Source organism: Panthera pardus, unplaced genomic scaffold (assembly GCF_024362965.1).
Source record: "Panthera pardus isolate Hobbes unplaced genomic scaffold, ASM2436296v1 HiC_scaffold_24, whole genome shotgun sequence".
Taxonomy (NCBI): Eukaryota; Metazoa; Chordata; class Mammalia; order Carnivora; family Felidae; genus Panthera; species Panthera pardus.
The window spans coordinates 12,919,304-12,938,063 of record NW_026526810.1 but is presented as its reverse complement, the minus strand read 5'-3'; the positions used below and the strand labels follow the sequence as shown (position 1 = coordinate 12,938,063).

The following is an 18,760-nucleotide window of genomic DNA, read 5'->3' as shown; positions in this document are numbered from 1 at the left end:
GAAAGTAAAAAATACAAATCAAATCAATGAATGAATGAGTTGAGGAAAGAGAGAGGAGTCTAGTTCTTTTAATCCAACTAAAGACCACCTTAAGTTTTAGATGTTATAAGGTATTCACACTTGATCCCACTTCTTCACCTGGAGCTAACATTTACTAAGATGTAAACATCAGAGCCTGTAGGTTAGATAAGGTCACTTACTCCCAGGGCTGGTGGCACCCTTGGTCCCTCCATGAAACTAGTAGCCAGTATTATCGTGGACCATGTCAATCACCTGGCATGGTGGTATCCTACTTTGCCAGGTTGAGTCCAGAGCCTGCTTACAGACTCCTCTCCCAAACCAATTGTAAGGAGAGGTTTTGGAAACCCTTCCTCAAAGTCCTTGAGACTCCAGGTCCCTGGTAGTTCTTTTATCACACAGACTGACCTACGGGCCTCAAAAACTAAAAATCATTGATTTTTTTAGTCTGCATCCCTTAGCAAAATAGGCCTTTTTTAAAGAACAGCTTTTTTTTTTTTTTTTGAGGACAGCTTTAGGCCCAGTCTCATTGTCATGTGGCCTATAGGACTGACATTTTATACTCTGCTTTATCTGCATTATATCAGCTTCTTGCAACAATAACAAAAGGTAAACCCATTAACTACTTCTGCCCCAAATCCAGTCACTGGATGTGAATGAACTGTTTTCTGGCTCAACTACAAATCCTGCCCGCATCCTCAATCTTCTTTGGTATCTGTTCTTGAGGGCTCTCCTGGGAAATAGGTCTCTGGAATCACATCGTTACTTTTTCTTAAACTTTAGAGTTATAAAAGCTTCCAAGCAATTTTTAAGAAAGGAAAAAAGAAGGAAACTGTTCCTTCACGATCTGTATTTTGAATTATCAGCTATCTGATAATAGCAATATACAATTTTAATCTGTGTCATACCCATCTATTTTCAGGAGTTTTCTCTCTAGCTAGCTAGGTATTGTAGTGACAACCCAATTCCCTTTAGCAAAGAAAACAGATGAGAGCAGGGGTCTAGATCTAACCCACTTTAAAAAGTTTGGTTATTTTCAGTTATTAACATTATGCCCCTTTACCACAGAGGCAACAAAGACTAATTTGGTGATCATGATGGTTTGCAATCTGGTTATAAAATTTATATCTCAATCCCATAAAGTATAAAACATATAGCAATAAGAGGTGTGGAATATAAAAAACTTACTTTTGAGTTGCTAACAGGTTGAGAACAGGTTCTCAACCAAGGGTGATTTTGCCCCCAGAAACCATGTGGCAATGTCTGCAGATATTTTTGGTTGTCACAACTGGAAGGTGCCACTGGCAGCTAGTGGTCAGGGATGATGCTAAATATTCCAGAATGAGAAGGACAGTCTACCACAATAAACAAGTACCCAACCCAAAATGTCAATAGTGTTAAAATGGAGAAACACTGTTTTGTTGTTGTTGTTTCTTTGTTTTTTTGTTTTTTTTAAATGCTAGGGCATTAGAAAGCTTGTGAAAACTTTTGATGTTTAAGTAGAAAACAATTTTTAACTTTTGTAATTCCCGACCTGAAAACTAGGCAGGGACAGTGGTGAGAAAGTCAACATCCAAAAAGTTTCTTTTTTATTCTCTAATCTCTGTCATATAAATAATTTAAAATAAAAAACCATAGCATTAAGTGGTACACACTATTTTAAAAAGGATATGAAATATGGTCTGCGACTGCATTTTCACTTTAAATCATGCTGAATAATGGACAGAGAAGACAATACAAGTTTAAAATCACATTACCGCAGAATCCCATCTTCATGAGTTGAATTAGGCAGGACGCCATCAGATGGACTGACAGGTAAATCCACGTCTGGCTGTCCAACTTGAGCATACACAGGCTTTGGTTCTAAAAGAAAGAAAATTTAAAAATCGTGCAAGAATCACTTTATTAAAAACTAGAATAATGTAAGCAGTCAGGAAAATATTCAAATAATAAAGAGTCCACGAAATACATGTAAAAATTCATCAGCAAAATATAAGCTCAGAGAAATTGGTAAGGAACATATATACTATATGTATGTTAAAGCACAGAGTACAGTTACAAATTCTGATGTCTTTACACCAAGTATGCTGTTAGGTTCTGAAAAATCCTCTGGGGGAGGAGGGGAGAGGTAGATGAGGAAAAGGAGAACAAGACAGAATCACTACATTTCTCTCAGACTGTCAAAGCAGCCATCTTTCTTCACTGTGGTAAAATTTGTTTTTAAATAACCACATTCTTTGCCATTAAACAAGCAGAGCAAAAAGATTTGAGCAAAGGAACTGAGATTAGACATGAGAAGCAAAATCTCCCAGCCTTTCAAGAAAATGGATCTAGGAGGCTTGCAGATTCTTATATCTGATCTCATACGTTTTCACAGGGTATAACTTACAGTGCTTATGAAAACATTTTCAATTGGCAAAATAACTTAAAAAAACTTATGCCAATTTTCCTAAATGAGAAGTGCTGGAGAACAACTTTACTCAATTGTGAATAGTTGCTAACTATGAATTATTTATTTTTTTCTTTTAAATTTTAGAGAGAGTAAGCATGTGGGAGGTGGGCAGAGAGAGAGAATGAATCCTAAGCAGGCTCCATGCTCAGCGTGGAGCCCGATACGGAACTCGATCCCACAACCCTGGGATCATGACCTGAGCTGAAATCAAGAGTTGGACACTCAACTGACTGAGCCATTCAGGCACCCCAACTATGAATAATTTCTATCCAGAAATTTTTTTTAAAAATTCATGAAAGCCTACTGATTCATGCCAACCTTATACCCATAAGGAATATTCTGGAAGTCAAATACAGAAAAATTCAAACATAGGTAGTAGCAGAAGTAGGAGTAATAGTAGTAATAGAAATAACAATCATCATAATCAAGAAAGCATCTTCAAGTCTTCTGTAAATTCTGACAATTTTTTATTTAGTCTGACTGCAAATGTTTTCCGAATGTAGTATTTTGCTAGGCTTACCTGGAAGAGTGGGTGCTTGTTTCTCATTTCTTTCAACTACAACTTCTTCTGTTTTAGGTATATGATCATCCGCATGCTTTACAGGAGTTGAGACAGCCCCAGGTTTAGAAATTCTCTCTTCCTCTCTGCTCCGGAGACTACACATTGGTAAAATTTAAAAAAAAGAAAAAAATTATAAGCATAAAGATGATTGTGAAATCATTTGTAGGAGTACAGTGTAAGAACAGCCAAGCAAACTTTGAAAAACAATGACACTCTAACAGTTATCAAAATACTATAAGAACCTAATAATGAAAACTAGAGTAGTACAGATCAAAGTAACAAAATAGAAAATGGAGGAATCTATCCACAGTAGTAAAATTTATTAATGAAGTGGCAGCCCCAAGCTGTCAGAAAAAAGCATGCTATTTAATGAATGATGTTAGGACAAATGTCTACAGATTTAGAAATATTAGATCTCTATGCATATCAATGACAAAAATACAATTTCAGATGGAACAAACTCCAAACCATAATATATTTCTTAAAAATCTGTATCATCAAAAATAGAGGACTGTTAAAGTTCAAGGCACAAAATCCCTCATACATCAACAGCAGTGATTACATAAGAAGTTAAAAAGGATGCAAATAATTAAAATATAGTATATATTTTTTTGGTTGAACCAAATGAAATGGGGTTTAAAATAACTAAAAAGTTCAAACTGAATAAATTTCATAGTTTGAAAGAACATGTGTAATGAGTTCAATATTAAGATTTATATACTGACCTAACAACACATACAAGAATTTGATATTTAGAACATATAAGGAACTATGAATCAGTTTAAAAGAGACAACTGAGGAAAAAATGAGTAGCAGGAAGGGACAATTCAGAAGAAATATACAAATAACAATAAACATGAAAATACGTTCACCTTCACAAGTAACTAGGAGAACGCACATTAAAGTAACTTGAAATCATCTTCTCATGAGAGTTTTCACAATAACATCAACTGTAGGGAGGGACATGGAGATACAGACACTCGTATACAAGGATGGTAAAGTAAGTGTAAATAAGTATAACTACTTGAGGGCAAAATGGAAGTCATTTATCAAAACAGAAAATGCAAACATGCAATAACCTGCAATTTGACTTCTAGGTTTATCCTAGAGAAATACATACATGTCCAAGAACACATTTTGTTTTTGTTTTTTTTGTCCAAGAACACATTTTAAGAATATTTATTATGTTATCAGTTGTAATAGCAACAAATAATTTGTGTCTTTACTCTATACCACACACTGAAATAGAACAGTCTCTAACTTAATTTTCTTCAAACTTTTTATGGAAAATTCCAAACATATCTAATAACACAGAAAACAGTATCATAAAAATACCATGTATTTCAAAAATTTTCAACATTCTATCAGAAATTCAATCTGAAGCTAACAGTACCTTAACACCCAAACCATGACAATGATGGGACAGAGAAAACAATAAATATTTTCAATTATGAGTGGAGGAAAAAATTCTAAATAAAATACTAGCTAAGGGGATGTACTATGTAGTAAAAGATTATTCTACAATGACCACAGCAGGGTTATTTCACAAGTATATGGCTAGTTTAACATTAGGAATTTATCACAGAATTCATTATGACATCTAAATATTACAAGAAAAAACTATCAAACAGGCATGTGAAAACATGCAACAGCCATTCCTAATAAAAACCACAAATAAAGCAAAGATACTGGAAATACAATTAATTATGAGACTAGTTCCCAAAATCAAGAGCTAATACCATATTAGATAGGGAAATGCTGAATGTATTTACACCAAAATCAGTAACAACACAGTGATACCTGCCAATACTATCGTTATTTACCATTATTTTGAAGACTCAGATGATATAATCATGAGATAGATGATAGATGGGCTTGAAATATTGGGGGGAATTTTAGTGAGTATAAAAGAATACTATAAAAATTATATAAAGAGAATTATAATTACATTTTAATTTTAAAAAATCAACTATTTTCCTCAATGTCCTCTACAATCAGAAGAAAATGAGGGGCGCCAGGGTGGCTCAGTCAGTTGGGCGGCTGACTTTGGCTCAGGTCATGATCTCACGGTTCGTGAGTTCGAGCCCCGCGTTGGGCTCTGTGCTGACAGCTCAGAGCCTGGAGCCTGCTTGGGATTTTTTGTCCCTCCTCTCTCTCTGCCCCTCCCCCACTCATGCTAGGTCTTGCCCTGTCTCTCAAAAATAAATGTAAAAAATAAAATTAAAAAAAAAAAAAGAAAGAGGAAAATGAAAAGGAAAAAATATGCCAGCACTAATAGCATTAAAAACTGTAAAACTCCTAGATAAAACCTGTGCAATCTTAGATTGGGGGAGATCTCCCTAAATGTGATAAGCATTAAAAAACCATAAAGATGAAAATATTTCACTATTAAAAATGGTTTTATTTTTATTTTTTTATTATTAAAAAAATTTTTTTTAAATGTTTATTTCTGAGACAGAGACAGAGCATGAGTGGGGTAGGGGCAGAGAGAGAAGGAGACACAGAATCTGAAGCAGGCTCCAGGCTCTGAGCTGTCAGCACAGAGCCCAATGCAGGGCTCAAACTCACAAACCATGAGATCATGATCTGAGCCAAAGTCGGTCACTCAACTGGCTGAGGCGCTCCAATTAAAAATATTAAAATTAAAAACTGACCAGGTGCCCCAATTAAAAATGTTTAATTGCACAGGAAAAGATATAAAGATTTATATTTGCAACACACTCACCAAAAGAGCTACTACTAGCTGATGGAAAATGAAAAAGAACAATATAAAAGAAAATGAGCAACAGAAATTAACCTGGCAATTTACGAGGATGCAATACTATGGTCAATAATCTCATAAAAAGATGCTCAGCTCTGCTACTAATCTGGAAACCATCAATTTAAAATAAGGAGTTGCCAAGGCGCCTGGTTGGCTCAGTTGGTTAAGTGTCCGACTTCAGCTCAGGTCATGATCTCAGGGTTCCTAAGTTCGAGCTCCGCACTGGGCTCTGTGCTGACAGCTCTGAGCCTGAGCCTGCTTCAGATTCTGTGTCTCCCTCTCTCTCTGCCCCTCCCTCATTCTCACTCTGTCTCTGTCTCAAAAATAAACATTAAACATTTTGTTTTAAAAATAAAATACGGAGTTGCCAATTTACAACGATCAGATAGGTAAACATGGAATTCTGAGAAATAAACAAGTGTAGTCTCAAATTCTTGGAAAGTCATCTGGCATCATCCGTGAAAATTTAAAAGTAATACCAACACACTCTTTAATGACTTCAGAAATAAAAAGCTAGTATATGAAATCATGGACAAAGATGCTTATGCAACACTGATTGCACAGGCAAAGACCTAGAAACATAATTTCCATAATATGTAAAATTTCTCATCAAAAGAATAAGCTGGAAGGATGGTCACATTGTATTGTTAAGTAAAATTAGCTAGCTAGAAAATAATGTGCAGAGTGTGACCTTTTTTAATTATTAAAAACACAAACTCTATATATGATGCTAAATAAATTATGCAGAAATATGGAGAAAGGCTTAATTCAAGAGGAGTGGGAAGTAGGTGAGGTAGAATAGACCTATTTTACTTGTTCTAATTAAGCATACATTGCACAGAGTCAGGCGTGGGGCTCGAACCCAAGGACCAGGAGATCATGACCTGAGCCGAAGTTGGACGCCTAACCAACTAAGCAACTCAGATACCCCAATTTTTAAATGCAATTAAGTCTAACTTTAAACAAAGAATTTGGTTCTATTAATGCATACTATTAGCAGTCTCTTATGAAGAAAATGTTTCTTACCTGTTACCCTTCTGAAAGGATAAAACATAAGCACTTTCCACAGTTTCTATTTTCATAGTCAATTATTCTGTGGGGGTGTACTTTTAGTTTTAAATTACTATGAGCTGCATGGAGGTAAACAGTCTTTTAGGCAAAACTATAAAAGTCAAGGTATTTTTAAATCATAAAAGGTCAAAATTTTTAGCCACAGCTTAGGTAATAAAATCTCACAATTAATCCAAGAATAAATAAGCACAATTAAGCTTTATCCCCAAAGTGCTCTAGGTACCTCAGAATTTAAAGGGCCGTACAAAACAGAAGATTCCCCTTACATTCTTTGCATAAAATATGCAAATGATGTTATAAATATATACATTTTAAAGAAAAAGAATGAGATTAAAGAATGCATAATTTTAATAGTTCTATAGACTTATTGCTCTGTAACAAGCAAACTTTAAATTGCTTTAAAAAGATCTAAAAACATTTACAATTGATTTTATTTCTTCGAACTTAAACTTTCTCAATTTAAAAAGACTGATACTAATGATAACTCCCATCCTGACTGAGTTATAACCTTCTGATGGAAACCTCCTCCATGATGATAACTAGAAGGGTGTCATTTGTTGTGCTCTTGCCCCATCACATAAAACTGCTAGCATTTTCATCTTGCCTAATTTCCATACTGTATTGACCACCACCTTTATTTTTCCTCTAACACAACTGTTATGAATTAAATAACATTTCAGATAGATAGAATTCATATTCTATTAAATTTTTCATAACAACTAATACTTGGAGAATCACTGTTCTTTTTAGTGCATTTCTGTTATCTACCAAAAGATGGAGGCACTATTCAATAATACATGCAGAGTAGGAGCAGCGTTGTTAGCAGGATTATAAAGCAAATCATCTATGTTAACTGTAAATTTTCTAGAATCTGTATTAAATAAAGTGAGATAAAATCAATTAACACATTTTACTTATTAACCCATTACATCCAAATATTATTTCATTTGTAATCAACATAAATTATTAGAGGTAATTTACATCTTTTTTTTTGTCATTAAAAACCAATGTGTTATTTCAAACTTAACAATACATCTCAATTTGGACTGGCCACGTTTCAAATGCTCAGTAGCCATATGTGGCTAGCAGCAACGACACTGGGCAATGCAGACACATGGTTAAGGTACAGAGTCATCAAATTTTCCAATCATTTGAAAAGTTCTATTATGAGATGTGACCACTAAGTCTATTGCAAGACAAAAACCAAATTTAGACACCTCAGATTAGTTTACAATCAGTGGCAGTTATTGAAAGAAACTGGTAAAGCTGTGACAATTAAAAGAAAATATACTTTCCTCAAATCTTCCATACAGGATACTACCATGGCTCTGAAATAGTATCTAAGCTTTATAAAACATTTTTTTTTTGCTATTATGAGGAAGGCTATCTTTATACAAAAAACATTTTTGTCCTGAGTCAGACTCATGTTTATCTACACACGCTGGCTCCAAGTAGCCTAGACAGACATTTCAACATTCTACCTTAAGACCCTTTTTTTAAATTTTTTTTTTAATGTTTATTTATTTTTGAGAGAAAGAGAGAGACCGAGCACGAGCAGGGAAGGGGCAGAGACAGAGGGAGATACAGAATTTGAAGCAGGCTCCAGGCTCCAAGCAGTCAGCACAGAGTCCGACGCGGGGCTTGAACTCACAAACCCACAAATCGTGAGATCATGACCTGAGCCGAAGTCAGATGCTTAACCGACTGAGCCACCCAGGCGCCCCTGGACCTCAAGATCCTCTTAAGAGCATTTTTGTTTTCTCCTGGAGGGTAGGATATGGGGTTTATTTTCTGGATTTTTCATTTGTACATCAATCTAATGGTAGTGATCCACTGGTCTAGAAATTTTGGGTTGATTAAAAACCCTATGGAAGACAGCTGTTAGACAAAGTGAAACAGTCTCTGAAGAGCTTTTACAGTTCACGTAAATGAACTCATTGTAAACAGAGCCTTCTTTAAGTCTTACCCAGTTAACTGTGTAAATAGGGTGGCAGACTAACATACACACTGTCAGATCAGCAAGGAGCAACAACTTGTTTTAAGTGAAAAACTTCAGGTGTAAAATCACAACTGTTAAGGCCTATGGGCAGAGGGCAGAGGACAGGCAGCTTGGTCAGGGGCTCCCCCTGTGGGTTCTGGGGTGTGTCTCCTCAGCAGGCCCCTCCAGCACATAGCCGTCAGCAGTTTCCCCCAGTGACTCCCTAGGATAGTTGTGTGCAAGGTCTCTATCTAATAAGACACTTGCCCATGAACTCCTTTTTCAAACATTTTAGAGGGAAAACTTCCTGCCAAGTTCTTCTGAGAACACACCACAGCCAAATTCTCTGCCATTCAGTAAGCCACGGGCGTGCCCTCTCCAAGCAGGCTGGCTCTCACCCTAGGGATGGGTGGGGGAGCCTCTTCCTTGGGCACTCCATATCAGCACCAGGGGTAGTGGCTGCTCCTCATACCCGATTCTGATATTTAGAGTTCTCTCAGCTTCTTACTAGCTAATCCTTTGTTACTCTAATCCTTTTCTATTTAATCTATTTACATTAAACTTGCTAGGTTCACTCCAAGCTTGACTTGCTGTCTTGATTGGACCCTGTCTGACAAAACATGCCAGATGGCCCATTCTTCATGAAGCTTTCTTTCATACTTCTGGCTCCCAAACACCTTCCCAAATGACTGTTCAGTAATGCCTTATTTTAAAAATGACCTTAATATAGGAAATAAACTTGAGGGTGAATAGTCACTCCAGTAAAACATCCTTTTATCACACCAATTCCAAATTCCCATTACATACTAAAGGACTCATCCTAAAAAATAAAGTTATACTTTCTTTTCAGAAACTCATTTATTGCATAAAGGGAGGCAAGACCTTCAGAACTTAGGATGAAAACAAAAACTAGGTACTAATTCCTTTAGAGGCTACTGGACTATCTCAGCCATAATTAACAATAAAGACATGTTAAGAAACTAACCTAACCATACCCCACAGTTTTTCTCCATTGACAGAATAGGTCAGCATGGAGGGTTGGAAGACACCTGAGAAAGAAAAACTAAAGGCACACTCAAATCATTCTGACTATTTAGAATACTGCAACCACTGTTAATTTTCTAAATTTTATATGGAAACAAATAGGTATTTATACATTGCAGTTCCTCCTTCATAGCAATAAAAAAAAATTAATGATCTCTCTCTGCATGGCACATACAGAATTCTAGGGATGACAAAGGCAGAGAGACGCAGAGAAGAGACTCTAAGCTGGTCCTGGAATACAGAAGTTAAGGGTAGTATGCCGAGAAATAGTTACTTTATACCAATTTTGCCATATTTATAAGCTAATTTCCCACAACTTAAGTTTATTCTTTACACACTATAATCTATTTTCTAGAAATACATGTGTGTGTGTATATGCTTTTGAAGAAAATCTGAGTATCTATATTGCTCATTTTGGCAAATGGCTTTTAGGTAATAATCCAGATACTTATTTTTATAAAGTTTATCATTTTGTACAGAGTTTCTCTCCCATCTTACATGTTCATTTATTATGATGATGACTAACCTAGTGCATCTGATTTCAGACAGTATGATTTTTGCAGAAATGTGTAATTTTTAATAATGAGAAAGACTAAGAGACCTTTTTAAAATTTAAGGATAGCTTTGTTAGGCCATCACTGGTGGTATAATGATTATCAGGTAGTTAGATTAATATTTAGAGTCAAACAATATTCTGACTGAGTGGAATGTCTGGTTGATTTATAACAAGGGATCAATGTTGTGACACTCTCTTCATTTTTTACTAAGGTTCTCTCCCAAGGACAAGAGAAGATCGTTATCTGGAAGTAAGATTTTTCATTCATTTACTATTTTTAATACGTTACCAAGTGGAGAGTCTATTTTTATAAAAATCATATTTTATGTTTTATATTGTACTTGTGTAAGAGCTGATGAACAAAATTCATACTTTTACTTTTTAAATTGTGGGATAAAGTATAATATTTAAGCTTGCTTTTATGCCATTAGATTCATATTCTGTTAGGAGTTAAAATTATTCAGCAATCATTGAGCACACATATTATTACACTTGGGTTGCTAGTTAATTACTAGAGAAGTGCATCAACTATGGTCTTCCCTTGGCCTGGCCTCCTTAGAAAGCATATCAAAAACAAAATCTCAGATTGGAATTTTAACGTGGTAACCTAAAATTCCCAAGGACTGAAAACAAGTTGGCTCTTATTTAAGTAACAGAAGTTCAGGATGGGTCATCAATATTCCACTCATATCGAAACATTAGACAAAGAATCTCAGCAAAAAAACAAAAAAACAAAACAAAACAAAACAAACCCCCAAAACCCCAAAACCAATTCAAGTAATAAACAACTTCTTAAAAAACTTTCATATTTTCTCTCATGAAACAATTTTTTCCAAAACAGAAGAAAATACTTCTTAGAACTCCAATCACTGTCTCCTTTACTCTTGTGATCCAGCATCCAGCTGTTATTCCAACAAGTTGAGAAACGGCATGTTATTTCTTATTCTACAATAATCTTCATCTGGAGGGCTCTTTCTTACTCATTTCAAGATGAGGTCACTTTAGACAAGCCTTCTTCTCTGATCATGTTATCTAGTATCGCCCCCTCTGCCTTCACTATCGTACTACCCTCATTTTCTTTATAGTACTTACCACTAATGGAATAATTTCCATTAGTCTGATGGAAAGTGAAATATATTTTTCAAACTTACTTATCTGCTTTTTTCACTTTGATATAAGCCTAAAGCTCTAGGACAGCAGGGATCTTGCCTAGTTTGTTGAGGGAAAATTTATAACCATATACTGAGAACATATACACGGTATCAATAAATATATAATATGGTAAGAATCAGCAGGATAATGTCAAAATTACTGGCAAAAAAAAGATCTTTCAACATTCACTCTACTGTAGAAAGTTCACTGTGCTGCATCAACTCACAACCAACTCCCTTAGTCCAGCTGGAAGGCATAGAATCCACGGGAAAGAAGTGATCAATTAATTTCATTGAGATACTTCAAGAATTATCTTTCTACCTGGCCCTTTCTATCTTTCACAGAGGAGAAACCAAAAACAAACAAACATGAAGGACTTCAAATGAAAAATAAAGCAGTACTTATACCAAATTAATTGTCAATATTATCACATGTAAATCTTGTTCTGAATAAAGCATCTATTAAATTGGAGATAATAAAACCTTTTTAAAGAACTAAAACCAAAGATCAGAAAACAAAACCTGAAATTCGCTAATCAGAAAATGGCACTTCTCCACATTTTACAGTAGTAAAAAAAAATGTACAACTGATACATGTAAATGTCTCAATAATTTTTAGCCAACTGGCAAAGTTCCAGAGAACCAAGCAGTATCTGAAAGAGACTATATATTCCAGAATTAAAGAATATTTACAGTCCTCTAGAATCAAATAAAATAATTATGGAAGATAATGGAAAATGTAAAATATGTAAAGAAAAAAAAGATCTTTAAAAGTCAAGACTTCTCTAAGGTATTTAAGCGGATACATTATATGCCCTATTTGCATAGGTATTAGGATTTATTGGCACTCTTGGAGAAACAGATCATGAGCTCAATTCAACCCTGTATAGTCAAAGGCTGACAGAAAAGGTGGACTGTATAGGTAAAAGGTTTTTATCCCAAATATATCACCTTAATGGGGCTCAACACTTGGATTTGTCTAGAAATTTCTCATTTGTAAAATTCAATTTTACTATCACATATTTACTATATCATAACCCATGATCAATACTGATACCACTAACTTTCAGAATTTAGGGGGAGCATTTTCTCTCAGGAGAAATAATGAATAATGAGAATATTTGATAATTTTACAAAGTTTCAATCTTTTTAAGACACTGCTTGCAAGTACCTCAAAAGCAACCATTTTTATAAAATGAATATGCTAAATATAAATTAAACCTTTTCTATTTGTTATAATACACTCCCTAAAAACTTTAGACAACTTAGGCCTTAAATAAACTTAGTTTATGGAATGACTGAGTCTAATATAAAACATAATCTTTATAATCCAAATGTTCCACAATTCAACATTATTTTAATTAGTCTCAGCTTTTACTACAGTAGAATTTTTTCAATACTGAACCTGCTATGATAATCAGTAGCACCACAGTCACCTTTATTATAAAGCTGATAGAACAGAACAAAAAAGGTAAACATATGTTGTCACTCTAGGGAGAAAAGTCATAAAATGGATTGGTGTAATTAAATGTAAGTAGTAGGGACAGTAAACTATATGACCAAAGAGAGGCTTAGAACATACCCTGCAAATCAAACACTCAGTTATGTAGGGACCACAGTGAGATCAGTGAAAAGAATCTTCTCTGTGAGAGCTACCTTGTGAGCATGAAACAGTGGCATAAGTTTTGGGCTCTCAGTATCCCGAGTTCCTAGAACAAGTCTTGGCCCAGAAGGGGCTCTGAAACATCACTGAATAAAATATAAAACAAACCTGGCAACACGCATCCAGATGTAAGAAAATCACTGTAGTAATTCTCTCTCTCTATATATAATTTTTTAGTTCAATAACGCCTATTTTAACATTCTAGACCAGGGATTGGCAAACGTTTTCCTTTTATGACTCTGTGAGCCATACAGTCTCTCTTGCAACTTCTCAATTATGCCATTATAGGATTGGTTCCAATAAAACTTTATTTGCAAAATCAAGCAGCAGGTTGTATTTGGCCTGCAAGTTGTAGTGTGCCAACCCCTGTTCTGGATAACAGTAAGGGTGCATTGCTCATCTACTTATGAAGAAACAAGCTAATGGGCTTTTCTCAAGAGCTCTGTCCACAACGTTTGCTCTCTCAGAAAAGATCATCACACAGAACTCAAGTAGGTCATGAGAATAATGGAATACAGAACCCATGGTGTTTTTACTAGAATTTTACTTTTAAAGAACACCTAAACTGTTTCTCAAAACACAGGATAATCCTCCACAACTCCACAGTTATTTGTATTTTAACATGAACTTTAGGAGAAAAAATGAAATCTTTAAGCAACTGGTACTATTGTACATCTTGAATGTGTGAAGGTCACTGAATTTTCAGAAATTAAATTCTTAGCACAAGAATTTGGAAATAATCTGAAGACTTCTGGCCTTCTGTATGTGAAGTACCATCTTTTCTTTAGTATGTACCACATGTCCTAACCAGAAGTTCCCAAATTTGGTACTGCACAGTAGAGGATGATATCAGAAACCTAAAAACAAACAAACAAACAAACTGTATTCTCCACCTCCACCTGAGAACAGAGCCTAGGATTCTGTATTTTTAAAAGATCTCATATAACTCGTGTGACCCATAAGGATACCTGAGGTTCCCAATTAAAACACCTCAACGTAATTTTATATTAAAATGTTTAAAAAAACAAAACAGAACAAACCTCTTTAACTTTTAAGTTACGAATGCCAAGTGTTTAGGAAATCTAGATGAAAAAAAGTCGCATCAAAAAAACTTTTTAAGATTTAGAATTTGCTCACAATAAAAACTAACGGCCAAAATGTAGATGATTCTTTTTTTTAAGGAAAATCATGTCCAAATTTCTTGACACCAGCATGGTTTCTAGGTGAGAGAAATGTGTTAAAATTATAGCTACTCCCATGAATCATCCAAGGGTGTGATTTATATCACAGTGTGTGTGTGTGTGTGTGTGTGTGTGTGTGTGGTTGCAGCAATCCTTTCCCAGGTAACATCTATGCTATGTCAAGAAGAGTTTTAGAATATATTAACTTGAAGCAGTTAAAAATAACAATCAGTTGTATCAGTTATAAGATAAGCCAGGATGGCATATGATGTACTATAGTATTTTAAAAAAAAATCATTATGGGGCGCCTGGGTGGCTCAGTTGGTTAAGCATCCAACTTCGACTCAGGTCATGAGCTCACAGTTCATGGGTTCGAGCCGTGCATCGGGCTCTGTGCTGACAGCTTAGACCCTGGAGCCTGCTTCAGGTTCTGTGTCTCCCTCTCTCTCTGCCTCTCCCATGCTTGTGCTCTGTCTCTCTCTCTCTCAAAAATAAACATTAAAATAAGTAAGTAAATAAATAAATAATTATTACAACCTTAAAATAAAGATCAGAGTTAATATAATTTATAAAACTAAAATTTGAAATTTAAAGAGAATTCGCTTCATAAATCTCTAAAACAATCAGTGCAAAATAATGATCATTATGGTTTTTAATGATCTTCAAAAAAGTTTTCTTCTGGCTACACACTCCTCCTTTCTCTGGTTACTACTTCCTTGCCTCCTCACCTTCCTCAAAGAATACACTGCCTCCAGTCTAATTATCTTGGCCTTCCCTCCACATCGTTTTTCTTAGTAACTTTAATGACTTCTATGGCTTGAGCTAACACCTCCATGCAAGTTAAGTCCCAAATTAATCTCTAACCCTAAAATGTTCAGCTCAAATTTTCAAGTGCCTCCAGAAGATCTTCATATGGATTATTACAGAACCATAAATCAGTTGGTGGCCTACAGAGCCCTGGGAATATCCACAAATTCTATGTAAAATGCCAAATGTTTATGTGTACATGTGTACTATTCTGGAAATAAGGGTCCTAATTTTCAGATTCTCAACTGTATATGCAACCCCAAAGACCACATAAACTCAGGTAAGTCACATACTACTAATATACCAGACTCTTTGGCATAAATACCAGACAGTGTTTTTTTAAGAGGGAAAACAAAGTCCGGGTTAAAGTGTCTAGGAAAGGGCTGCTAATATGTTTAACTTTCCCAAGCAGTATATTCTTTTAGCTGGCCAGCATCTTCTTATGCAGTGGGGATCAGCAAACTGCAGCTGTATGGCCAAGTGTTTTTCATAAAGTTTTATTGGAACACTACCCTGTCTGTTCATTTACATATTATCTACAGTTACACTTCTGTGCTACAGAGTAGTGATAAGAAATTATACGGCTTACATACTTAAAATATTTACCACTTCACCCTTTAAGAAGATTAACTGACCTATGTTTTTCTAGGTAATCCCTAAATTAATTAAAAAAAAAAAAAACAAAAAAAAACTTCCAACCTAATCTTAATAAAAGAAAATCTATCTTCTAGTTTTATTTGTAAGCAATACCAGAAACATGTATCAAGCACACGTAACTATTTTAACAACAGAGTGTGATTACCTGCCACTGCTGGGCTGCTGTGGAGAGTGTCTGGAATGATCAGAAGGCTCTGACCGTTGGTCAGGTGATCGTGACCGGCTGTGGCGGGGAGGTCTGTCATGTGATCGACCAGAATGATCTGATGCCAGTGACTGAATTTCTGAAATGTCTGTTAAGTAAAAGGGTGCTTTTTATTTTCCCATGAAATGATCATAGTAAAATAATGTAAAATGTAAGATACTCCAATGATAATGAATATAAGCTACTAAATATAATTTCATATAAAATGGTTGATATAAGCATTAACTTCATCAACCACTGATTAATAATGGTAAGCTGCCTACAAAACAAAAAGGACAGTGACAACATGGATGTGGACCTTGAAGGCATATGGTAAATAAGTCAGAGAAAGACAAAAAAAAAAAACCAGAAAACAACCCACAAAAAGCAAAAATACAAACCCACACAACCACCAAACTCACAGAAAAAGAAATCAGATTTGTGGTTACCAGAGAGGGTGGGGGGAGGGGCAAAAGGAAACTGGAGGAAGGTCCAGACTTTCAGTTATAAAATAAATGAGCACCAGGGAAGAAATGTACAATAGATGATAATAGCTAACACTGCTATAGGATATATGAAGTTAAGAGACTAGATCCTAAGAGTTCTCATCACACGGAAAAATCTTTTTTTTTTTCTTTTATCTACAGGAGAAGATAAAAGACGTTAACTAAACATATTGTGGTGATCATTTCACAATAGATGTAAATCAAACCATCATGCTGTGTACCTTAAACTTCCACATTTCTCAATAAAACTAGGAAAAATGTAATTAAAATTAAGCCCTCCACTCCCAGTATATATATTTGTAATTCTTAGGTTCTGAAGGTGTCTGGCTTGTAGAAAATTATTTCATTCAAACATATCAAATCTTCCTACTACTTTAACAGGTTACTTAAAGGGACTCTCCAAACAGAACTATACTCACCATCTCTCTCAGAGGCATTAGCAGAATGGATACTGTCAGAAAGATCAGGGACATTCAATAGGGTAGCTCGTTCATCTCTCTGAACTACCATTTTTAACTTGCCTTTAGACCTTTCTATCAATGTCTTTGCATCTGTCAGTGACATATTTTCTGTCACGGTACCATTTATCTGCAACAGAAAAAAAAAACCTCTAAGTTGAAAGTAAATGATAAAAATACAAATGTTAACTTAATATTATGAAACAGGAATATTTAAATTACTCCTTGGCTTGCTGTAAGAACCAAAATTAGTCCTTTCATAATATCAAAGTACTCCTCTTTCCTGAAATAAAATCTTTACTATGCTGTTGCTATGTCAGAAAACCCGAATTAATATCTGAGCCAATCCCCAAAAGCCTGTCACTTTCTATTACTTATAAGCAAACAAACAAAACAAACATTTTAATAATATTTAGTTATCAAAACCACTTATTGTGTAAGACTAGACATATCTACCTACAAAGTAGTTCCTAGCAGTGAAGGATATTCATTTGTAATGATTAATTTGCTCAGAATGACTCCATGCCTAAAGAAAAATATCAGTGTTGACACGTAATAACAGACAAACCATTTTTGTCCATTAAAAATGACAAACCATCCAGTGCCCCAAACATTGATTTTTAATTTTGGCAAAATTGCTTCAAACATGAGCAGAAACTATATGGTTACACTAGAATTTGTTTTCTACTTCAGTTCATTAAAATGTAAGAATATGACTATACCTTTAATACAACATCGCCTTCTTGAATATTGCCATCTCTTGCTGCCAAACTATCTTGTGAAATTTCCTTCACAAATATATGACTGGCCAATCGAAGACCATATTCTGAAATAACATATTTAAATGTCTTTAGCGTAAACCGCACACTTTAAAAGTATAATAATCATCACCACACTGAGTTTTTAAGTACGATCAACAGCAAGAAATTATTCTTGGTCACCCTGCAAAGATGTCATTTCCTCTAATCATCAAAAAGTGTGCACTGCCAATGTGAAAGTAAAGAAAGTCTATGATCCAAGCAGAAGACTGACATACTTATTCCAATTTTTACTCAGAAAGGGGAAAGGAAGAAAAAAAAAAAAAAACCCAAGCCTGAAGAGAAGACCATTTCTTCCTATGTTGTATTAAACTAGCTTCTCAGAAGGTTTAATGAATACACTTCTAAAAAGTGAACTGCTTGAGGTTGGAAAAACTCTGGAAAGGTTGACAATTTTAATGACGACTTGTATTACTAAGCATACACTGTTTTGTTTTCCCCAATTTCCCAGAGCAAAAGTTCTTCTGATTCTACACACCTCTAACCATGGAGAGAGACATGCAGAACATTACTATATACATTCTGTGTTGGTGCGAACAAAGGCTTCAACTAGCTGTGCAGATGCAGGCAGGAGTTAAAAAGGCCAGTCCTTTCCTTTTAACAACCAACCAGGTATCCAAATGTGAGGCAACATTAATTTTATCTATGGATGAGGAAATGGTCAAAACAGGAAAGTACCAGGAGAGTCTAGAAAACTGTCCAGGGACCTGCAAAACCGCAGAATTTTGTGTGTTTGTAAACCAGAACAATGACGACAAGAGCACATCAATAGGAAAAGGAACACTCCTGGCTCTGTCAGGAGAGAGGAAAGGACTCTGCATCTTACTGCATTAAAAAAAAGGTGGGGGGGGGGGGACAAAAACAAAAAACCCTAAGTTGCAGCTTAATTTAAG

The 18,760-nt window shown here is 35.1% G+C and overlaps 1 protein-coding gene across 9 annotated transcripts in view; it reads right to left on the bottom strand.

Annotated features, from left to right (window-relative positions):
• TJP1 (tight junction protein 1) overlaps positions 1–18,760 on the bottom strand; it is a 367,980-nt gene that overhangs the window by 34,926 nt on the left and 314,294 nt on the right. For all 9 annotated transcript variants that reach the window (XM_019460064.2, XM_053888779.1, XM_019460066.2 and 6 more), the window contains 5 exons: positions 17,772–17,875; positions 17,011–17,179; positions 16,047–16,194; positions 2,991–3,127; positions 1,776–1,881 (listed from right to left, as the gene is read on the bottom strand). In XM_019460064.2, coding sequence (XP_019315609.1) covers positions 1,776–1,881; positions 2,991–3,127; positions 16,047–16,194; positions 17,011–17,179; positions 17,772–17,875 — 664 coding nt within the window. The remainder of the gene's footprint in view (positions 1–1,775; positions 1,882–2,990; positions 3,128–16,046; positions 16,195–17,010; positions 17,180–17,771; positions 17,876–18,760) is intronic.